This window comes from Danio rerio, chromosome 6 (genome assembly GCF_052040795.2).
Source record: "Danio rerio strain M-AB ecotype USA chromosome 6, GRCz13ab, whole genome shotgun sequence".
Taxonomy (NCBI): domain Eukaryota; kingdom Metazoa; phylum Chordata; class Actinopteri; order Cypriniformes; family Danionidae; genus Danio; species Danio rerio.
The window spans coordinates 8856821-8878028 of record NC_141026.1 but is presented as its reverse complement, the minus strand read 5'-3'; the positions used below and the strand labels follow the sequence as shown (position 1 = coordinate 8878028).

At 34.6% G+C, this 21208-nt stretch overlaps 1 protein-coding gene across 2 annotated transcripts in view; it reads right to left on the bottom strand.

Annotated features, from left to right (window-relative positions):
• palm3 (paralemmin 3) overlaps nucleotides 1-21208 on the bottom strand; it is an 86902-nt gene that overhangs the window by 25155 nt on the left and 40539 nt on the right. For both annotated transcript variants that reach the window (NM_001080085.2, XM_087256125.1), the window contains 2 exon segments: nucleotides 1698-1778; nucleotides 4250-4304. In NM_001080085.2, the coding sequence (NP_001073554.2) occupies nucleotides 1698-1778; nucleotides 4250-4297 (129 nt within the window). In that variant the 5' untranslated portion in view covers nucleotides 4298-4304.

Below are 21208 nucleotides of genomic sequence, written 5' to 3'. Positions count from 1 at the left end.
TTTAAAAAAACCCACCCCTTCCATCAGACTGGATCCAGGCCTGTCTTTATGAGTCGTTTAATTTGAGGAGTAAATGACTGTAATGTTTCATACAAATGATGACAGTGTCAATAAAACTAATCAAAGTAAAACAAGAAAATGACTAGCCGTGTGAGTGTGAACAGTTTGCTTAAGGATGTTGTTTTTCTACACGTACTGAACAAAAGGGCTAATAGTTAAAGTAACACCCGTAAATGTACACACACCTTCTGTGTTTATATTAAAAAAAATTCTTGGAACCAAGTAAGAAAACAAAGGAATAGGAAGAGGGAACGCCAATCTGGAAATATTATGAAAACAATGGAGAGCAAACACACACACACACAAAAGTCGGAGGAGTCATGAAACCTTCAGGATAATGTTTCACTTCTCAGGATGTGTGTGTGTGTGTGTGTCTGTTTGTAGACACTGAATGGTGGATTTTGTATTATATGTGTGGCTCTGGTGACGGTGTGTGTTTTAGTTGTGTGTGTGCATGCAAGCCTTTCATCTGTGAAATTAAAGCCTGTGACGCAGCCTGTTTAAACGCAAACGTGACCTGACGTGTCTGCTGCTAAATAAGGTCAAGCAGATGGGTGTGTGTGTGTGTGTGTGTGTTAAATTATACTGAACTATAAACTATTCAAAAACAGCAAATAACCAAAATAGTGTATGTTTGTGTGTGTTTAATTGCTACAACATTTCAAAATAAGCACAATAATGTATAACTATAAATGCTTTAAATTAAGCAAACTAACTGCATTAGTGTGTGTGTGTGTGTGTGTGTGTGTGTGTGTGTGTGTGTGTGTGTGTGTGTGTGTGTGTGTGTGTGTGTGTGTGTGTGTGTGTGTGTGTGTGTGTGTGTGTGTGTGTGTGTGTGTGTGTGTGAAAATACTATAACAACAATTCAAAATAAATACAATACCATATGGTCTGTGTGTGTTGAATTACTAATAAACTTCAAAATAAGCAAACATAGTATTAACCACAATAGTATATGTCTCTCTGTGTGTGATAAATTACTTTATATTATAAATTATGGGGCTGTTAATTGCTTGATTCTGATTGGCTGATGAATATCCAACAGTGTACAAAAGTAGTTCCAGCAGGCCACTTTTGACCGTAGTGCAGTTATATCTCACGGTGCTGAATGATTTCAGTTATTTTACCGACACAGCAGTCAGAAACCAAAACAAAAGGCTTTAGATAGGAAATTTAGTCACACACATGAGCTGTTTGAGGAAAAACCTGAAAAATGTCCTGAATTACAACATCTGAACAGTGTCTAGAGGTGTTGTGACCGTAGTTTAAATGTAATTATTGACTCCCACAGAATTATTTGAAAATAACGCACATCCAAGGTGTAAAAGCCGCTCCACAATGGCCTGCCATCAATTATTCCATACACAAACACTTCCAAATAAGTATGTGTGTGTACTGGTTTTCGTGTTTTACATGGACACATTTATATAATGGCCTGGGAATGACCGTGGTATTACAATGTTGAAATTGTTTATTAGAACATGCTTAAAAAAGATACTAAACAAGATTTATCATTTAAAATTGGCCACAGGTTTTCCATGTGGTTTGGGTTTAGTGGTGGGGTCAAGTGTGACAATTCAAGTGTGACAAACATGCAAAAAAATGTAATCAGTAAGGGGGCAAACACTTTTTCACACCTTAAGCTGCTGTAGTCTCAGTCTCTCGTCCTCCATCTCTCTTCTGGCTCGCTCTTGTTCCTCCTGTACCCGCCGTTTCTCCTACAAGCAGACAACATCACAGACTATATCATACTATATACTTAAAAGATCTTTTGGAGAAAGCTGACATGCTGTTTCCTATCCTGACACATGCTTTGCTTTAAAGAGGAATCCTGCTAGCTTGATGCTCTTCAGTTTTGGCAGGGGATGTCGAATCTACCAACACTTTCTGCTGAAATCTCACTTTTTCTGTACTTTTACATCTGTCTGTCTGACGTAAATACTGACTGATCAACAATAACACGGCTGTGACAGAGATTACTGACCCTGTGGAATTACTTTAATTCGTAAATGCAATTTACTGGATGACAGGACACAACCATTAATAATGATAATAATAATAATGATAATAATAATAATTTTTAATTATTCATCGACCCATTCAAAAATTATTTTAATTATAAAAATCATATATAATGGACTTAGTTTTATTATTGTTCATAACAATAATAATAATCAATCATTCACAATCATTCAAATGTTTATTAATAATAATAATATCTACACCTATAATGATAATACTAAGATAAATTATATTGAGAGGAATAATGCACATCAACAATTAAATCCATAACAAAAGCATATAATAATAATAATAACAATAACAATGAAAATAATAATAATAAACAAATATAAAACAATAATAACAATAATAAACAAATAATAATAATAGGATTGTTTCAGTTACACAGCCATAAAACAGAAACAAGACTCTTTGCTTATTAAGTATCTCCCTAACACTGCAATGTATTAAAATTTAATATAAAAAAACACACACACTAACACTTTATAATACAAGAGTTGGAGTTTGCTAAAGAGTCGTGGACTATATTTCTAAACCATAACCATATAACATGATATTTCCATATCAGTGCTTCTCCTTTGTTTAAATGTTGATTTTTGGTCATAATCGTGCACTGGACCTGAGCTGAAATTAACACTCGAATGCGTTCAGAGCACATGAATATTTAGCTTGTGTGCGAGCCTCTGAAGAGCCTCCCGGTTGCTGTTGTCTGGTGTAGTTTTACCTGGTTTGGATAAATTCCATCATACTTAATAATTCAGGCCCGTGAACGCATCTAACACCAGTGGAGATGCACCGATCCGCCAGCCTGAAATTGTATCTGGGCAGTTTTTGCTCTAAATGTATGATGGTCAGCTGGGTTTATTTTACTTTAATTTAGGCTATTTCTGTCTCAGACGTGTATACAAACTGGACTAAAATAATTTTAGAAGTGTATAAATAGAGGCCATAGACGTACAGCAGCACAGACCATACATGAAAGACATGGAAAAACACAAGATTTTCTACTTTCGCTTCAACAAATTGAACTTCCTACATTTTATTTTACACTCTAAAAATTACTTTTGTTGCTTGTTCAAACTACTTATTTAAAATGAGTTGAAATGACACAATTTCTAAATTTATTTGGGGACAACTTAATTGTTTTATGTTCAATCCACTTAAATCTGTAAAAACGATTAAGCTAACTTAATTGATTTGTGTTTGGACAACATGATGAATTGTGTGGAACCCTACATTTTAACAGTTTACCGCAACAGTAAATAATGTATCCAGTATTAGTTGTTTCATTATAGCTCATGTTTAGGAAATCACTTAAGTTAATGGTTTCAAAATTCAGTCATCTTCAATGAAGTTTTTAACTATTCATTACATATTTAAAAATCTGTATCTAAAGCTGAACTAAATATCTATACATATTGTACTATGCATGAGCTTGTACTGTACATCAGATTCAAAACTCTTACTTTTGAATGCTTTCTTCTGACGGTGATAACAAAACAATATTTCTAGTTGCTCTAAGAATTTTTTGATATTTGGACAAAACAAGGTAAGAAAAGCATCTTTTGCAGTTTGATTTACTAAATTTATGTACCTGAATACTGTTATGCTCCTCATAAAACTGTCAAATAATGCAATTCAAACTATCTTGTAAAACTGTATTAATATTTCAAAATTTATAAGAGTAAAATAAAATATCACAATATCAGATTTTCCAATATCATGCAGCCCTAATGTATAGTCTCTGTGTGGGTCGTGAATACAGTGCTGTGGTTTCCTCTAATTTAAAATCAGCGCACATAATTCAGCATGTGATTAAACCAATAAACACATTATCCATGTACTCATATTGAATTTGCTTATTTCTACCTTCAAACAATTGGAAGAAAATAGAAAATCGATATCAAAATCTTCCAATTTGCTTGAAAAAAACTTCCAATCATATATTTCATAACAGCTGGCTCTGGAAGTGTAGGCTTCCGCAATAATAACTGTCGTCAAACAGCAGCAGATGCTAATGTGACGGATGTTTCTATAGATTCTGTGTGACATTATTTGCGTGGCTTAAGTGCTGCTGTCGTTTCAATGGTAAATGAATCGACTGCATGCTGAGAGCAGGTTCGGCTTGTCATGTAGTGATGTATGAAATGCAAACAGTGGGCCGTACCGCTATAGCCTGCAGTCGCTGCTGGTACTTCTCTGCTTCATGCTCCATCCTGGACCTGCAATTTAGGAGACATTGTTGAATTATTTATTCATGCTTTAGGATTTTTACCTTTATTTTAAAATAGGTTGACTTAAATGCAAAACTCAGATATGCAAAATTATTGCACGAGTAATTAAAAATAGCTGAATATGACACTTTGTTTATTATAATTCTATATTTAAAATGCATCCTACACATTTATGAAATTTAACTATATTTTGATTGATTAATTCATTCATCCTTCAAGGGATTTTTACCTTTATTTTAAAATATGTTTTTTTATATTGAAAACTAAACTCTGTTGTACAGAATTGTTGCATGGGTAATTAAAAAACGCTAAATATGACACTTTGTTAATGATCATGGCAATTAATGTTTTTTTTTAATGAAATGCATTATTTTCCTTCATAATATTGAACTATATTTTGATTAATTATAATCGAGTCATGCTTTGAGGGATTTTTACCTTTATTTTAAAATATGATGTTTTAAATTTAATAGTCTCAGCTCTGATATACAGAATTGTTGCATGGATAATAAAAAACAAATATTACACTAATAAAATTTAATGATTGTTTTTTTATTTAAAAATGCATTATTTACCTTCATAATATTTAACTATATTTTGATTTGTTCAGTAATTAATTTTAATGAATGGGATTTTTACCTTTATTTTAAAATATGATGTTTTAAATTTAAAACTCTAAACTCTTAAAATTGTTGCATGGCTAATTAAAAATAGCTAAATATCACACTTTGTTTATTATTAATGGGATTTAATTAATTCATATTTTAATTTTTTTTTTTCTTTAAATTTTACTTTAAAAATTTTTTAGACATTCAAACACAACAACTTACACATTTGGTCCAACAAACATTTACACATCAATTGACAATAAAAATATGTAATAGAACAAATATACAAACAATACATACATAACTTTAGTGATATAAGATGAATGCAATAAGGAAAAAATACAAAAAGGAAACAAATAATAAAATAAATACAAAAAATAATAATAACAAAAGAACTTTTCTGATTGAATCTATATTAGTCTAATGCTCTTTAATATAACTATTTCTTGAAGAGTTTATGTTTTTAAAATAATCCATGAAAGGTTGCCAGATTTTATACATCTTATTCTCCGTGTACGAGTGGGGTCAGCCATTTGAATCTCTTTGGCTCGAGACTTCCGGTCTCATTCACTTTCATTCATTTTTAGAAGTTAAAAACAGCTTGTTTTGTTGCTTGATGTTGTAAACTGATATTTTCTTATTGTTCTGCTTTGTCCTCATGTTTGTAGAGCGAGTAGTTTGACTGTTTTCTGCCATTTATAATTCCTACTCATTCCATAGGCAACTGAATCGGAAGTTCTAAAACAATCGCAATAAATGAGCGCACCTCCACATTGAAAAAGGTCAACAGAATTTGTCTTCTTTCTTTTTTAGGGAGAATCTGATTTTCTCCAGGTCCAAATGTTTCATTACATCTCTATCTAGGAGCAGATTTCTGTTTCCAGTTTAATAATATTAACCTTCATGCTAGTAGACAGCAAAATGGAACTATATTTTGTTCATTAACTACATTATTATTAATTAATTAAATTCATGCTTCGGGGGATATTTACCTTTATTTTAAAATGTATTGTTTTAAATTGACAACTCTAAACTCTGCTGTACAGAATTGTTAAAATAGCTAAATATGACACTTGGTCTATTATAATGAGATTTAATTAATTCTATATTTTAAAATGCATTATACACATTTATAATATTTAACTATATTTTGATAAATTAAATTCTACAGTAGCAAACAGAACAATACAATTTTCTTTTGAAAAGCAGACATGCCCTGATGTTGCCGGGTATTTTCCACTTCAGCAGAATTTCATTGTGATTTGCTTTTAGTCTTTTGTCACTTTTTAATGGGAACTAAAAATAGCAACAAAAATATCTCTTGGCACCTTTTTTCAAAGCGTTATGAGTTTGATTGCCCCTATTACAAGCTTCTCTCCTCAAGTTTTGGTCACATAAATATTATTTTTAACCTGACAGCCAGTCAAATGCACTTACTCTGCACTGAAAAAAACCCAGCAATTCTTTGGCAAATATAGTTGTTGGAGTCAGCTGATCTTTACTGCAATATTCTGCTCAAATCAAAGTGTAATAAAGTCAGTGTGTTCTTTCACACAGCTGTCTGAGCTAGTGTTAAATCTGCCATCAGACCTCAGTGACGAACATTTTTTTAATCTAAACATGCATCTTAAAGTATTGTTTGCCATTGTTGTTGCTAAATAAATGCGACTTGCTTTCATAATGTAGATAGTGTTTTTTTATAATATAGAAAACAATTTAAAAAATGATTTGTCATTGACTTAATTTGTGCTTACATCAAAGTAATTCTCAGTTCAGTAATTGTGTTTATAATTGTAAGCATTATTCTGTATGACGAATATAATACATTTTCATTGACTAAACCTATAGATTAAAATGACCAGACATTTATTCAAATCTGACTACACTAAAAAACAGGATGACAAAATCTAATTAGGACATTTAACACTAAGTAAAAGACCAAATGAATAATCAGAGTGAGAATTGTTGGCCTTCTCATTCATCTCAATGACAGTTAGGGATGGAGAACAGGCTAACTAAACCAGAACCAGATGAACCATGACATCTTGTATAAGAGAAAGACAGCGGACAAAGCACTATAAAAACGTTAAATTAAAATTATTTTAATGCCCATAGCTTGTGATTCATAGTTGTTTCCATTCATTTATACAGATTCAAAGTCATGATGTCCATAGGAAAAACAGGTGATGTTCCTAATTTTGTTTTGGAGGTCTCGTACATCAAGTTTGCAGGTATATTTATTCAAGGTCACACACAATGCAGCATCAGAGTCTGAAACAGGAGTTCTGTCTCTTCTGCCTTGGTGAGCATCTGCTCTGCTCTCATTGGTCAGATGGCCCAGTCTGCTGGGATTGGTTGACCTCTTACAGTACATCAAGGGTTGGAATCCAAATGACCATTACCACACAGTATCCACATTTCAGCTTGGAGCTCCGGAGAATTCTTCAGCTCCAAAAACACATGCCTGAACTGTTGACTGAAATCTGAGGCATGGGAAGTAGATGATTGGAACGGTACAGTACGGTTCTGTACAGTATATGAAGAAATCAATAGACTACATTTTTAATTAGTAACCCATCAGTTTGGGCTGCGGCATATTGGGAAAAATCTGACATTGCGATATTTTGTTTTACTGCGATATATATTGCGATACAAAAACAATTTCACCAGATGACTTGCATAGCTCTAATCATGAAAAAACCATTCATTTAGATTGGTTGGGTTGGTTTTTGTAAGTGTGTGAATCATGTATGAAAATAAAATTGCAAGAATAATTACAAAAGAGCAAAGAAAAAAGTAAATAAACAGTTCTTGATGGTTTTCTGAAAAGTTACACAAATACAGAAATTTAGCAATGTAAAATAGCACTGTATAGTCTTCATTGTTGAATAAATCAGTAAAATTTTCTTCATTAAAGTTACAAATGTTTTATGTTATTGTGTCAATTCTTTACTCTCTCTTAAAATGCCTTTAAAACACATGAAAATTATAAAGTTTCACTCTGTTATGGTTATATGTTGCAATGACTCCACAAATCTCATGTGTAATCAATTGTTGATCGACTATAATCCCAATTTAACATTGTGACAAGCCATGTGACTTGCAGACACACACATTGCGATATCAATGCAGAACGATATATTTTGCGCAGCCCTACTATTATTAATAACTGTAACTATTGTTTAACCTGCTTGATGTTTATGTATGATTTTTCAAACTGAGCATACGATGTATAAGCAGCTCGCCTTGAATCATTTTAACACTGCTTAGTTTATCAATAGGATGTCATCGCTAAACTGGACTGTTATTTGTTTCACAACAACAACACAGCAATAACAACAGATTTAGTTGACAAGGGTGTGTATGAAGGACATAATGGACACTGGCTACTGTACTTTCAACAAGTACGAAGACATTTTTATTTCTGACTACTGTTACTAATACTGTAACTGTTATTTGTTGTTAAAATTGACATTGGATATATACCCAATTAAATATAAACTGTAAAAAAAATCTGTTATTTAAAAAAACTTCAGCTGCTGGGGTGCTGGAAAAAAGGTAATTATGGCTGTTAAATTATAAAACTTTACAGAAAATTAAAATGTAAGGAACTTTCTGTAATTTAGCATGTTATTTTACAGTAAATTTCTGTAAACTAGCGTGATATTTTACAGTAAATTTCTATAAATTAGCGACTGTTATTTTATTGTAAATTTCTGTAAATTAGCACTGTTATTTTACAATAAATATCTGTAATTTAGTATGTAATTTGACAGTAAATTTCTTTAATTTAGCGTGTAATTTTACAGTAAATGTCTGTAAATTAGAGCTGTTATTTTACAATAAATTTCTGTATTTTAGTGTGTAATTTTTAAGTAAATTTCTGTAAATTAGTGTCTGTTATTTTACGGAAATTTTCTGCAAATTAGCAATGTTATTTTTAAGATAAATTTCTGTAAATCAGTGGCTGTTGCGCCTCATTCGCACGAGGCGTCAGCGTCAACGTTTCCCATTCACTGTGAATAGGGGATGTCAGGCATTGTGGATCCTTCAGCGCCAAATCAGTGGCGTTGCTCATTGCAGAAGTTGGGACTTTCTCAACTTTTAAAGCATCAACGGAAGCGTCAGTCAATCAGATAGCTGTATGCAAATACACCAGCTCAGACTGTAGCTGATTTCTGACTAATTTCAGTGACTGATGCTGCTATCAGCATCAGCCCCAACTTCAAACACGTCTTCAGTTAAGCGATGACGCTGAAGCCCTGTGTGAATCGGGCATTATTATACAATCAATTTTATTTAACAGTAAATTTCTGTTATTACATGGTAAATTTCTGTAAATTAGCGTCTGTTATTTTATGATAAATTTCTGTAACTTGGCATCTGTTATTTTATGGAAAGTTTTTCTATAAATTAGCATCTATCATTTTGTGATAAATTTCTGTAATTTAGGGTCTGTTATTTTTTACGGTTCCTTTAAAAAAAAGTAAAATAACAGAATTTTTTAACAGTGTGTATAACCAATTTTAACCAATTTTAACAAAGATAACTAACAGTAATCAATGATGTCAGTTTGACTTAATTTCTAGTCTTCATGCTTTAAAAGTACTCATTAAAGGAATTTGCAAGATGTAGAAAACATCTTCATCAACAGCACACATCAAACTCTTCCTGGCCGCAACAACTACAATGTTCAAGGATCAAATCAGATTTTGCTCATGGACAAAAGGACAAATAAAAACCTTTGATTGACTGGCATTACTCAAATTTGTTCCAAAGACTTCTGAGGAAAATAACCTAACAACTGGAAACAATAACTCCAACTATCCTGCACTTTAATCTTTGAAACTTTGTAAACCTGTTCACTGACATGAGATCACAGCAACAGCAAACCACAACAATATAAAGTCCCGCTCTTCTTTTTTTCTCTTTCAAAAGAGGCTTTACACAGATATTCATTCCAACAGAGAAGAAAAGACAACCACAATTTCTGTTTCACCCTGACTTTAATAGCATCTTTATAATTTTGCCAGTTCATGCATTGCCTTTTAGCAATCAAAAGCATATATTTCATATATTATACACCGACCGAGCAAGTCTGAGCACTTTTCATGAAGACATTTCATCATTCTCATATCTGTCATAAAGACCCGAAGCGCTAACAGAGAGCGGTTCAGTCGGTGAGAACAGAAGCTATGTGTCTCCTTCAGGTCACGTCACAGTCTGCATACATGAACACTTGCAGACTGCAGCGTTTGATCCTTGTTGATGTTCATACCCCGCAGGAGAAGTAGTCTGTTTCTTGAGGAGGGAACAAATATGGGCGTCTATAATAAATATATGGAAGTGCCAAGGCTAAACAGAATAAATCCACCTTCGTTTGAGATTGTGCCAACGAATACAAGCCGGACCAGTAAATACATGCAGATTAAACAAAACGCTTCTCTTTTCTAGCTTGTTTTGACACGGGTTACGAAGACCTGTGGGTTTCCGTGGCAGAAAAATCACAGGACTTTAAAACTCAAATGAGGCCTTGACTGCGACTGAGAGCCTTCCGGTGTCTCTCATGTGCTTTGCGAGAGGGCAGAGATATGCTTTTTACCAAAGAATGAAAGTGTTTACTCATCTTCCTCCCCAAGGCTAATGGGTAACTTCCAAACGGCCGCGAGGGGAACAGGCTGTCTCATCTGAGTTCTGGAGACAAACTTTGCCGAGAATAGCACCGAGGAATAAACAAAAAAAAAAAAAAAACACCAGCCTTTGATGATTCACTCTCTTCAGGTCTCAACAGAAAAGTTCGATGCTAATTAAAATGTGGAGCTCTGCGTATCCGTCAGGCACAAATAAAGAGGGAAAGAGAATTAAAAACAAGTAAAAACTGCAACAGACAATGCGAGAAACAATGCGCTCTTCGCACCCTTTATTATCAGGTGTGCCCACCCAAGCTGTTGCTATGGAAACGTGCCACTTTCTGTAAAGATATGAGATCAACACCTACTTAATTGCTATTGTGATTTAGAAACTCATCCAGAGAGCTAAATTGTATGGCAATTACATGTTATGATAAACATTTATTATCTCACAATGTTGCTGCTCAGATGTGTATTTTTAGAGAAAAATCATCTAAATATCATTAAATGCAAAACTTCATTTTAAAAATGGTCCTGGAATACCAAGCTGATTTTTTATTTTTTTTTAGCAAGTCTGAAAGCAAGTCATTATGTTGCAAAATAGGTGCAATTAATCTAGACAAGGAAAAGGCAGTGAAACTAATAGTTTTTTTTTTTGTGAAAGCTAGAACAAACTAGTTGTTTATTTTGTATAATTTGCACAACAGCTACTTCTGGTAAATGCACAGTCATTTTCATATTGATAGTCCTTTCACTGAAAATAACATCTAAAAGTGGCATGTGGCGTTGTATTGTGATTTTGTATTACGAGTTGTATTGCCTCCAGTAGCTCTGACGTCTGATGTCATCCACTGGGCTGCACTAATACTGTAATGGCAGCCCCCATTGCCCAAAATGAATGTGAATTTATAAAAATTGAAATATTTCATGCGTTTTATTAATAATATGCATTTTATAAGTAATATCGTTTAATTATATTTTGCCATACAACTTCTAATACTGAGGTTTCTTTAACATTCTCTGTTTGCTGCTTAAACATATTTAGAAATCTAGTTCAAAAGAATTAAGACTACAAATTAAAAAGTAATTATTTAAAGGACATGTTCACCCAAAAGTTCCTTTATTAATTATACATCCTCATGTCATTCCAACGCTATCTCACGGCATTTTGTAACTTTCTGATTTAGTGGCTAATTCATATGAATTTGAACAATCTCATTAGTATAATTTAGTACGATTTGCTCTTCACCCAAAGACGGTTAGGTTTAGGGGTGGGGTTTGGTGCCACGCCTCCTTTTTTAAATCATACATTTTTGTACGGCTGAACTTGAATTTGTACGAATTAGCCACTAAACTGACAAAACATAAAATAGTTGTTTCCTCGTGAGATCGTGCTGGTTATTCCAATCCCCTGAGACATCCGTTCCTCTTTGGAACATAAATTAAGATTTTGTTTTTTTAAATGTACATAAAAATTCATGTACATACACACACAATATAAAGGTATCAAAACAATGGTATATCATTAGCAGGTGATACAAGTTATACAGGCAAAGGATTTGTATCAGCTTCACTAATCCTACCAAAGGATTTCATATTTTGAGAAACTTTTCAGGTTTTCTCTTAACAATATACATACATTTTTCTAAGGCCAAACAATGAGACAATTCTTGCAAGCATTGTTAAAAATGAGGGCTTCCTGTATTTTTCCCATGCAACTATTTTACATTTTGCATATTAAACAGAAAATTCATAATTTCTAATCTGAGCTAGTAAAAGGGCTTGTAACAGGACAATAAATGAAGATATTTTAGATGAAATCAGAGAGCTCTCTCATCCTCCATAGACAGCAATGATCTCAAGATGTTCAAAGTCCTGTTTATATATAATAACTTAGATTTGATTGTAACTTTAACTTAATCTGATTCTAATGCAATAATGTGCAGCTTTTGTAAATAGGAGTATATACAAATTATATACAAATAAGCTTGAATTTGAAAATGAACCACAATCATTGTAACTTCAGTGGTTCACTGTAATCACACGACGCTCCAAGAAAACATTTGTATGCCTGTAGAAACAACTTTGCCTTTGTCTTTTGTTGACAGATTAGAGTATGTGTTTACAAGGGGTGTGAACCTACACTGGTCCCATGATTCGGTTCAGTTATGATTATCATGCCATTGATTTGGTTCAATACGATATCTCGGTGCATTGATGATGCTTTCCATACGTATATGCAGTTAAATTTAGAATTATTATCTCCCCTTGATTTTTTTTAATCTTTTTTTTTAAATATTTCACAGTATGTCTGATTATAGTTTTTCTTTTGGAGAAGAAATCTCATCGGTTGGTTTGTGTTCACACTGTCTTTTTTTCTTCTGAACCCCGGTATGCTTGCGTCATCGAGCTGCTGTTTTGTTTACGGCCGTTGCTAGGTGACAGTCATGAAAGCAAGCGCCAAAATGGAAACACTTCTGCACATCATGGTCATTCAGCTTTTGCTGAAGCTTTTCGTTTCGGACATACAGAAAGCGACTCGCGTCCATCTGCCGCAAAAATATTATAAACATTCAGAACATCACACAGTGTCTGCAGAAGCTGTTTTTGGAGGAGACAAGCAGACATCACTGTGTATCACTGTTTGCCCTGGCTCAGTCCCATGCGTGTCACCTAAGTACGAAACGTGACACACACACACACAAACACGAACAAACGTTATGAAAATGATAGTTTGTTTTACAGTTGGCGGTTCACTTCCGTGATTTGGTACGATTGCATTCACATCAGAAGTGAACCGTACCAGAGTTGGCATGAATTGTACCCCAGACCACCTCTTTCAGGCGGACTTGGGTACGGTTCACGGGTGCGCACCCAAGTTGAGAAGACACGTTCACACTAGCTAAACGTTCCGTACTATGATGTCAAACGAACCCGGGTGCGGACCAAAAGTGGTAGTGTGAAAGCACCCTAAATGTCTTGAGACCATTGCTGTCTATGGAGGATAAAAAAGGTCTCTGGGGACTGAAGTAAGTCCAAAGACATTACTCTGTAAAAATGCAGGGATCCACACCATTCCTTCATGTTGTCCCAACATAAATCAGTTAAGTTAACTTAAGGATTTTTACAAAATTTAGTAGCTTGAACATAAAACAATTAATTTGTCCTAAAAAAACCTAAAGAATTGTGTTTTTTCAACTAATTTTAAATAAGCAGTTTAAACAAGCAGCAAAAGTAACTTTTTTGAGTGTAGGGTGAGTAATTAATGACAGAATTTACATTTTAGGAGTGAACTAACCCTTTAAGTTTTTAAATTAAGTCATGCTGAAGAGCTCTTGTAAATACAGCAGAGAGGACTCCATCAAATATGTGTTCTGGGGCGGCTGGATGGACTGAATGTATATTTACCCTGCTGGAGAGCAGACCTGACTGACATACCGCACAGGAAACCGTGAGAGATGAATGGAGCCTCAGGGGAAGGGGATCATGGGAACTGAGATGAAACACTCTCTCACCTTCAGATGAACACAAACCGACACGCCCCCCACCCCTAATATTCACCATTATCAACCGTTTACACGAGGGAAGGCTGCGAATGTTGCAGCAAATATAATAATGTCTCTTTCATCATAGCTTTACTGTCGTAATCACCACGACCCGTCCTCTGATTTATGCACATTCATGAGAAACCGCAGTACACCCTGAGGAAACACAGAGCGAGTCGGCAGTGGCTTTGTGTGTGTTTTCTCTGAAAATTCTCTCGCTCTAATGCTTGGCTCGATGTCAGCTTCACATTTTGGAAAGAGGAAATGTGTGAGAACTGAAGTAAACTTTTATATACTGCCTCACCACCACAGTCACCCACTTTCTGGATGTTTGCCAGGGCAATGATATGCGGTTGCTAAGGTATCGAGAGTAGCTGGAGGCTCATTATTATGCGGTTGCTAGGGTAATTTGCTTGATCGCGAGGCGGTTACTTGCTGATCAAAATAGCCCACCCACAAGTTTCTCTGATATTCTAGCTCCGTCGCTCCATGAGTTTTCTTTCTAGATGTAGTATTCAGGAGTTTGTACAAGTAAAGCAATATCAACATTATTTCTGACTAGGCCTGCACAATATATGCTTTCCGTTATCAATGTGATCATTCGCAATAGTCACATCACAAGTATATGCAATGCTGAGTCTGGACTATAATTGATAATTTTGCTAGTGTTTTTTGACGCCTGTGACTGTGTGAGGGTTTTAAAAGCATTCAGGCATAAGAAATTGTACCGTTTGTAATTTATTTGTAACTAACGATTAATTTTATTGAATTGTTTACAAAACCAAGACTATGCAGTATTATTTTATGGTTGATTATTACTGAATATGTACAGTAAATGCTGTTCGACGACTCGTAAAACAATAAAACTGTTTATTTTATTTGTATCTTTTCCTATATTGACGGTTCTAGCTTGAATGCCACACTGGGCGAATTTATTTTTGCTTGTAGATTGTTTGTTTTATGCACTCCCCTACTGAATCATCCCAATCAAAAATCTAAAATTACAAATTCTTCCCAAATCGTTATTCTATTCATCTAGTAAAATTGTATTAATATCGCAATATATATGGCAGAATATAAAAAACATCGCTATGTTAAATTTTTCCAATATCATGCAGCCCTTCTGACAGTGTTGATTTTGACATAAATTAAGTCCTTGCATAACTCATGTTCTTAACTCTTATAAGCTAACATAACTTTTAAGCAAAGATGAAAAAGCAGTCGATCTGTTAATGCTAAAATATTCACTGCATCAAATACTGTATACAGCGACAGGACAAAGTTGTTAACATGAACAAAAATGCAAACTTATAACAACACCGAAACCTTAAAATGGCGGTAAATATTTAAATAAACATATTTACAGTAACATGTTTTTAATCAATTATTGTAATAAAAATGTTACAAAGTTGCATTTATAAGTCAAAATTATTTTACTTTTTTGGCACTATTAAAGTGGCCTTCAGTTTTTTAGTCATACTAACCTTAAATTTTGCATTTTTTTAAAAAAATTGGCACATTTTAAATAATTAAATAAATAATGCATCATATTGAAAAGACGTTAATTTAATATATATTTTGATGTCAAATTTCAGAGTATAATCTAAAAAGAAAAATGCATACAAATACAGTGGACAAAGGATTTTATATTTAAACTTCAAAAACTGCAGAAAACGAGGATGAGCGATTAAATAACTTAATCTTTGTTTTTTAATTATTGAGATGTTGAAATTCTAAACTCCTCTTTTTTTCATGGTAAAAAAACTTTTTTGCAAGTTTGCCACCCAGTGGTTGAACTAGGTATTGCACTCCTTGTTCAAACACTCAAAAGCACAGGTTGCCAGATTGACAACACCAGCAGGATTGTGCATGACTATCGAGCCTAAAGGCTGATTTAAATCATGTTATAAATAAAAGCAACAGCACACGTTTGAAGCAATATTTTCCATAATAAAAGAAGTTGTTTTTTTAACCAACACCTGAAGTTTAGATTTTAGAAACGACTTCTATTTCTTGCAGCTAAACAACAGAAAACTGACAATGATCACCTCAGGTACACTTTATTAAGTGTTAAATGGTGAAAATGTGAGTTTGAATGCCATTTTACATGATATTTATTGCCACACTACTGAAAGCAGAAGCAGATAGTTCACCATCATCACCACTATCATCTTGACAAATGAAAAAAACTGTTTTAAATTAAACTTTAGAACTGTGACTCAGTGCACCAACACATATCAGTGATCCAGTACTGTAATAATGTTATAGTAATGTACATTTAATCATGTTAAAGTTTATAACTAAATTAGAAACATTACCATTTCGCTGGAGTGCAGTAAGTGCGCTATTCTGTGCTTCAGACTGGCTGTATTTCAATATCTGTCATGTTTCGTCTGGTGCAAACAGCCAAATTGCTAATCACTGCAAATCTCGTCATGTAGCGTGTTGTTAGGACACCGGGTTACAATGTAACCTGCTCACCTAATGTTTATGCTTGTAATATTTATATTATTTGCCAATTAATAACCACCTCATGTGGAACTCCGAATCAGCGTTTCATTTCGGAATCTGCTACTGTCCACCAGAGGTCGCATTTCAGTCACGGACGGACACTTTGAGAGCCTTCCTGACTGAATGAATGAAATACGCTGATTTCCACCCAAGGCAACTCGGGGTGGTGAAAATAATTAGCAAAATTGGCATTGAGCAGATTAAAGGAACCAAAACAAAGACTGCTGTTCCGGCAAGTAACTCACATTTTCAAAGCAGAATATCTGACTTCAGCATTGCTTTTCAGATAAACAAGAATGTTCACTTAATATGTGTCTTAAATATCTGCAAACATATTATTGTATTTTTATGCTTTAGAAGAGTCAAACACTAACATGCAGCATTTAAGAAAAAAGGTTGCATAATTTCAAGTATAATGTAACACCACAGACATGCACAGGAAGTGTATGTATAATATAGGTTCAGGAGGTTTGTAAAAACACCAAAGCAAAGTATTTAGTATTGTGCAATAGCAGTGATCCTTACCCATGCATGCAAACAATACATAAAACACAACTGAAACTAGGTACTCAAACTGAACCCAGATATATTGAAACTAGTTATATCTGCTCATCAGTCTATTTTCTGCCTGGATAACTTCTTTATTCGTAATACATTACTAAACGATTCCAAATTGTGCTAACAAGTAATAAGTAATAATAATTAATGTTATGGTAATATACAGTCACACAGAAGCCATCACTGTCCCTTTAGCATGCACCACACCACCCTGCATGCTCTTTGCACACATATGCTCCATTTTTATAAAGCGAGATGAGTCGTTCATGTGGTTTACCTTATTTTTGCCGCATATGACTAAGCGGATGTTCTCCACAGCTGTGGCACGACCCTGTGTTTGCCTCAGTGAGCTGTCAGTGTGACTGCATTCTCTATCACATCAGTGGAGATGAACTGTTTCATGAGTGCTTATCGATAATGCTGGCAAGACTTTAGTAGCCTTAGCAACAGCTGAGTTAAAAAATTTAAGTGCTTACTGTTGAGCTGCAATTCAAGACACTTCAAGTACTTGATGCCTTCAACATACACTGTAAAAATACTGGGTTACACACAATTCCTTCATGTTGTCCCAACACAAATGGATTAAGTTAACCTCATTGAACATAAAACAATAAGGTTGTACCCAAAAAAAAAACCTAAGAATTGTGTTGTTTTCACTTATTTTAAAGTCATTTAACTAGTTTGAACAAGCACCAAAAGTATTTTTTTTTTTTTGAGTGTAGGCTCACTTGTCTGCATAACACTAATCGATAACATCATACTGTATCTACTAGGGATGCTCTGATCCGGATATTTGCAGCCGATACTGAGAACAATTTCCTTGTCATAGTGATTGGCCTATACAGAGTACTGATTCTGATGCTTCAAGCTTTATAATACATTAAGCACATTTTCCCTCTAAGTATGATACTTAAGTGGAGATCTCTCCTTACCTAAGAGTAGGATGCATCTAACCAAAGTAAGCTTTTACCTTTAGGCAAGTCATTTCACTCTGCGGGCATTTTTGAAACACTTCTCGGGCAGTATGCTCGGGCATTCAGTCTGAATGGGTAAACATCAAATTCTCCAAAACTACTTGCCAAGCTTACGATTGAATTACATATTAGGAATCACCTTTAAAATTGAACAACAACTGTCCGTTTAGTTTCATTTCTAAATGTATAAATCACACAAAATCTGCAGAAACTCACGTATGGTCCAAGCCCCTCCCCCAGAGTATCATCAGTCTATAGTGATCAATGATTGGATCCTGTACAAGATGGCGTTTTTTTTTTTTACCAAATAGCGATTAATGATTTGCTCCTGTACCAGTAGGCGTGGCTTTATTCACCATATTGAAAGTTACACTTTTCTCCATTCTTATGTATTCTAGTCTTTGATCTAACCTAATAAATGTAAGGTTCTCTTGCTAATTCAATTTTGTCTCTACGATTTCTGAGGTATTTTATCTCATTTGTGGGCGTCATGGAGCCACTATGAATATAACTGTAAGGGGAGATTGCTCTGCTTGCATGACAGTAACATTCAAAACACTGGATATGCATTGGCTGCAGCAAAGAGACCATCACTCGCACGAGTCGCGCCAATAAACTGTCTAAACAGAGGCCACACCACATCTGTATGTATTTTAGCTGCAGTGTTGGCACCACATCGATCACTCCTGCCGCCACACATTATTTACCTTCTCAAGTGTGGTAGTGCTGCCGATGAGTGCACATGCGTCTTTCTCTGCATGTAAACCCATAAACAAACACCTGCGGTCGGTTTATGAGATTGGTCTGATTGGGGAGTACCAATCAAATCATAAAAATTGATCATCGGCCGATACCGATTTTTGGCTGATCGTTAGAAGCATCCCTAATGTCTACATTTACTAAAGAGAAACCCCCCGAAAAATTACAGTACTGTCATCATTTACTCAACCTTAGTTGTTTTTATTTAACAGAAAAAAGAAACTCATAAATGTTTAGAACCACTTGAGAGTGAGTAAATATTGAGTAATTTTCCATTTTTGGGTGTCTAAGTATCCCTTTAAATACACCTTGCTAGTTCAGGGTTGGATCATCCATACATACATACATACGTACATGCATATACATGCATGCGTACATACAGTACATGCATCCATACATACATACACATACATGCATACATGCATCTATACATCCATCCATACATACTGTACATACATGCATCCACACATCCATCCATCAATACATACATACATACATTCATAGACTTAGTCCCTGATTAACCAGCGGATGCCCTTCCAGCAGCAACCCAGTACTGGGAAAGGTCGGACCTTCATTTGCCTTGATTCTTTGTCACATATTTTTTGCAAATTGCTAAAAACATTCCTTAGAGATTTTGCTCCGTATTGACAATATAGTATCAAACGGTTGCTGCTGATTTGTCGACTTCATATCCATGCTGTTAATCTCCCCTTTCAGCACATCCCAAAGGTGCTTTACTGGACTGCGATCTGGTGACAGTGGAAGCCAAAAGTTTGAGCTTTGTTACATGGTGTGTTATCCTGCTGGAAGTAGCCACCACAAATATGTGTTCGCTGTGTTCATAAAGGGATGAATGTGAGGTTGGCAACAACACTCAGGTAGGCTGTGGTGTTCAAACAATGCTCAAATGCTACTAAAGGGTTCTAATGGTTTGTTACGGTTCAAGTACAGTACACATTTACCTGTATATTCATCTCCATGGTCAAAGATACTGTGCCAAAAACTCAAACCATCCCCATACCACTTTTTTGGCACCCTTTCTAAAGGGCACCTACCACAAAAAATTGGTACTAAAAGGGGGGAGCTAGACATGAGCTAGACATGAACTTGAACATGAACACGATTGGTTTACAGAGAGTAGTCAACAGTGCATGCAACAAGTCAGGGTGCTGACAACAAGGAAGCCCCCATTTTTAAATACATTGACCGTGCGCAGCAGTGAGCTATAATCGATCTGAGCTTAAAAGTTCAGGATACCCTGTAACACTTTTAAAAAATCAAATAAAACGGATTTGTGTGTGTTGAGCATCAGTTAAGACAACATTAGCACCTGTCCGCTTTAATTGTATGAAAAATTGGATAATTTTGAGCTTTTGTCAGCTAATTTCATCTTCTGGGTTAAAAATAATTTTGGGGGCGGGATCAAAATCGGTGACACAGCTCAAATCTGCTAGTAGAGTGGTGACACGTCAGTTTCTTATAATTATTCTTAGCAGCGTTTTCCTATATTATGAGAAGACCCTGCTTCTTAATTATTCATGAGAGCACGTTGTCACTAGGCATGGGCCTGTATAAGATCCTGAAACTATGATAACCTTGGATAAAAATATCACAGTTTCACGATATTGTAATTACTGCTCTAATATATGCTCTTTTTGAATGTCTGGGTAAAAAACATAAAAAAAACACAATACAACACAATATATTTTATTTAAAAAAAAACTTTTAAAATGTAAAAAACAGTAAACATGTCAGGCTGAATAAATTAAATAAATCATTGATTTTGCTGTCTTCATTAGTTTCAAAGACAATTTCTTTACAATTTAAAAAGGCATTTTTATACATTTTCTGCTAAATACTGTTGCAATTAAAAAAATAAAAATATGAATAAAATATATCTTTACACACAGCCCTTAAAACAAAGCTTCTCGTCTTCTTGTGACAAATAGTGCACATGCCAAAAACCAAGAACAGAATCTGCTGTATGTCCTCTATTGTTGTTTATGAGGGCATCTAAAATGTGTGTAAAGTGCTTCTTTCTCTCTATTTGCATGCTTTTGTGTGCTATTTGCCTGATTTCTCTCTAAATTTGAAATAATAAACTTGAGTCGAAAAGACAATTTGAACGACCCACACAGCTTTATTCTTTGACCAATAATGATGCCAATCGCAACATTCTGTCGTACACTACGCCTACCAAAAGAGTACCGTTGGCAGTGAAAATGTAAGCCAGATCAAGGTCAACAGAATTGAACCATACAGTACTTGTATTGAACCGAACCATACTGCTCGGTGGAAATGAGGCCA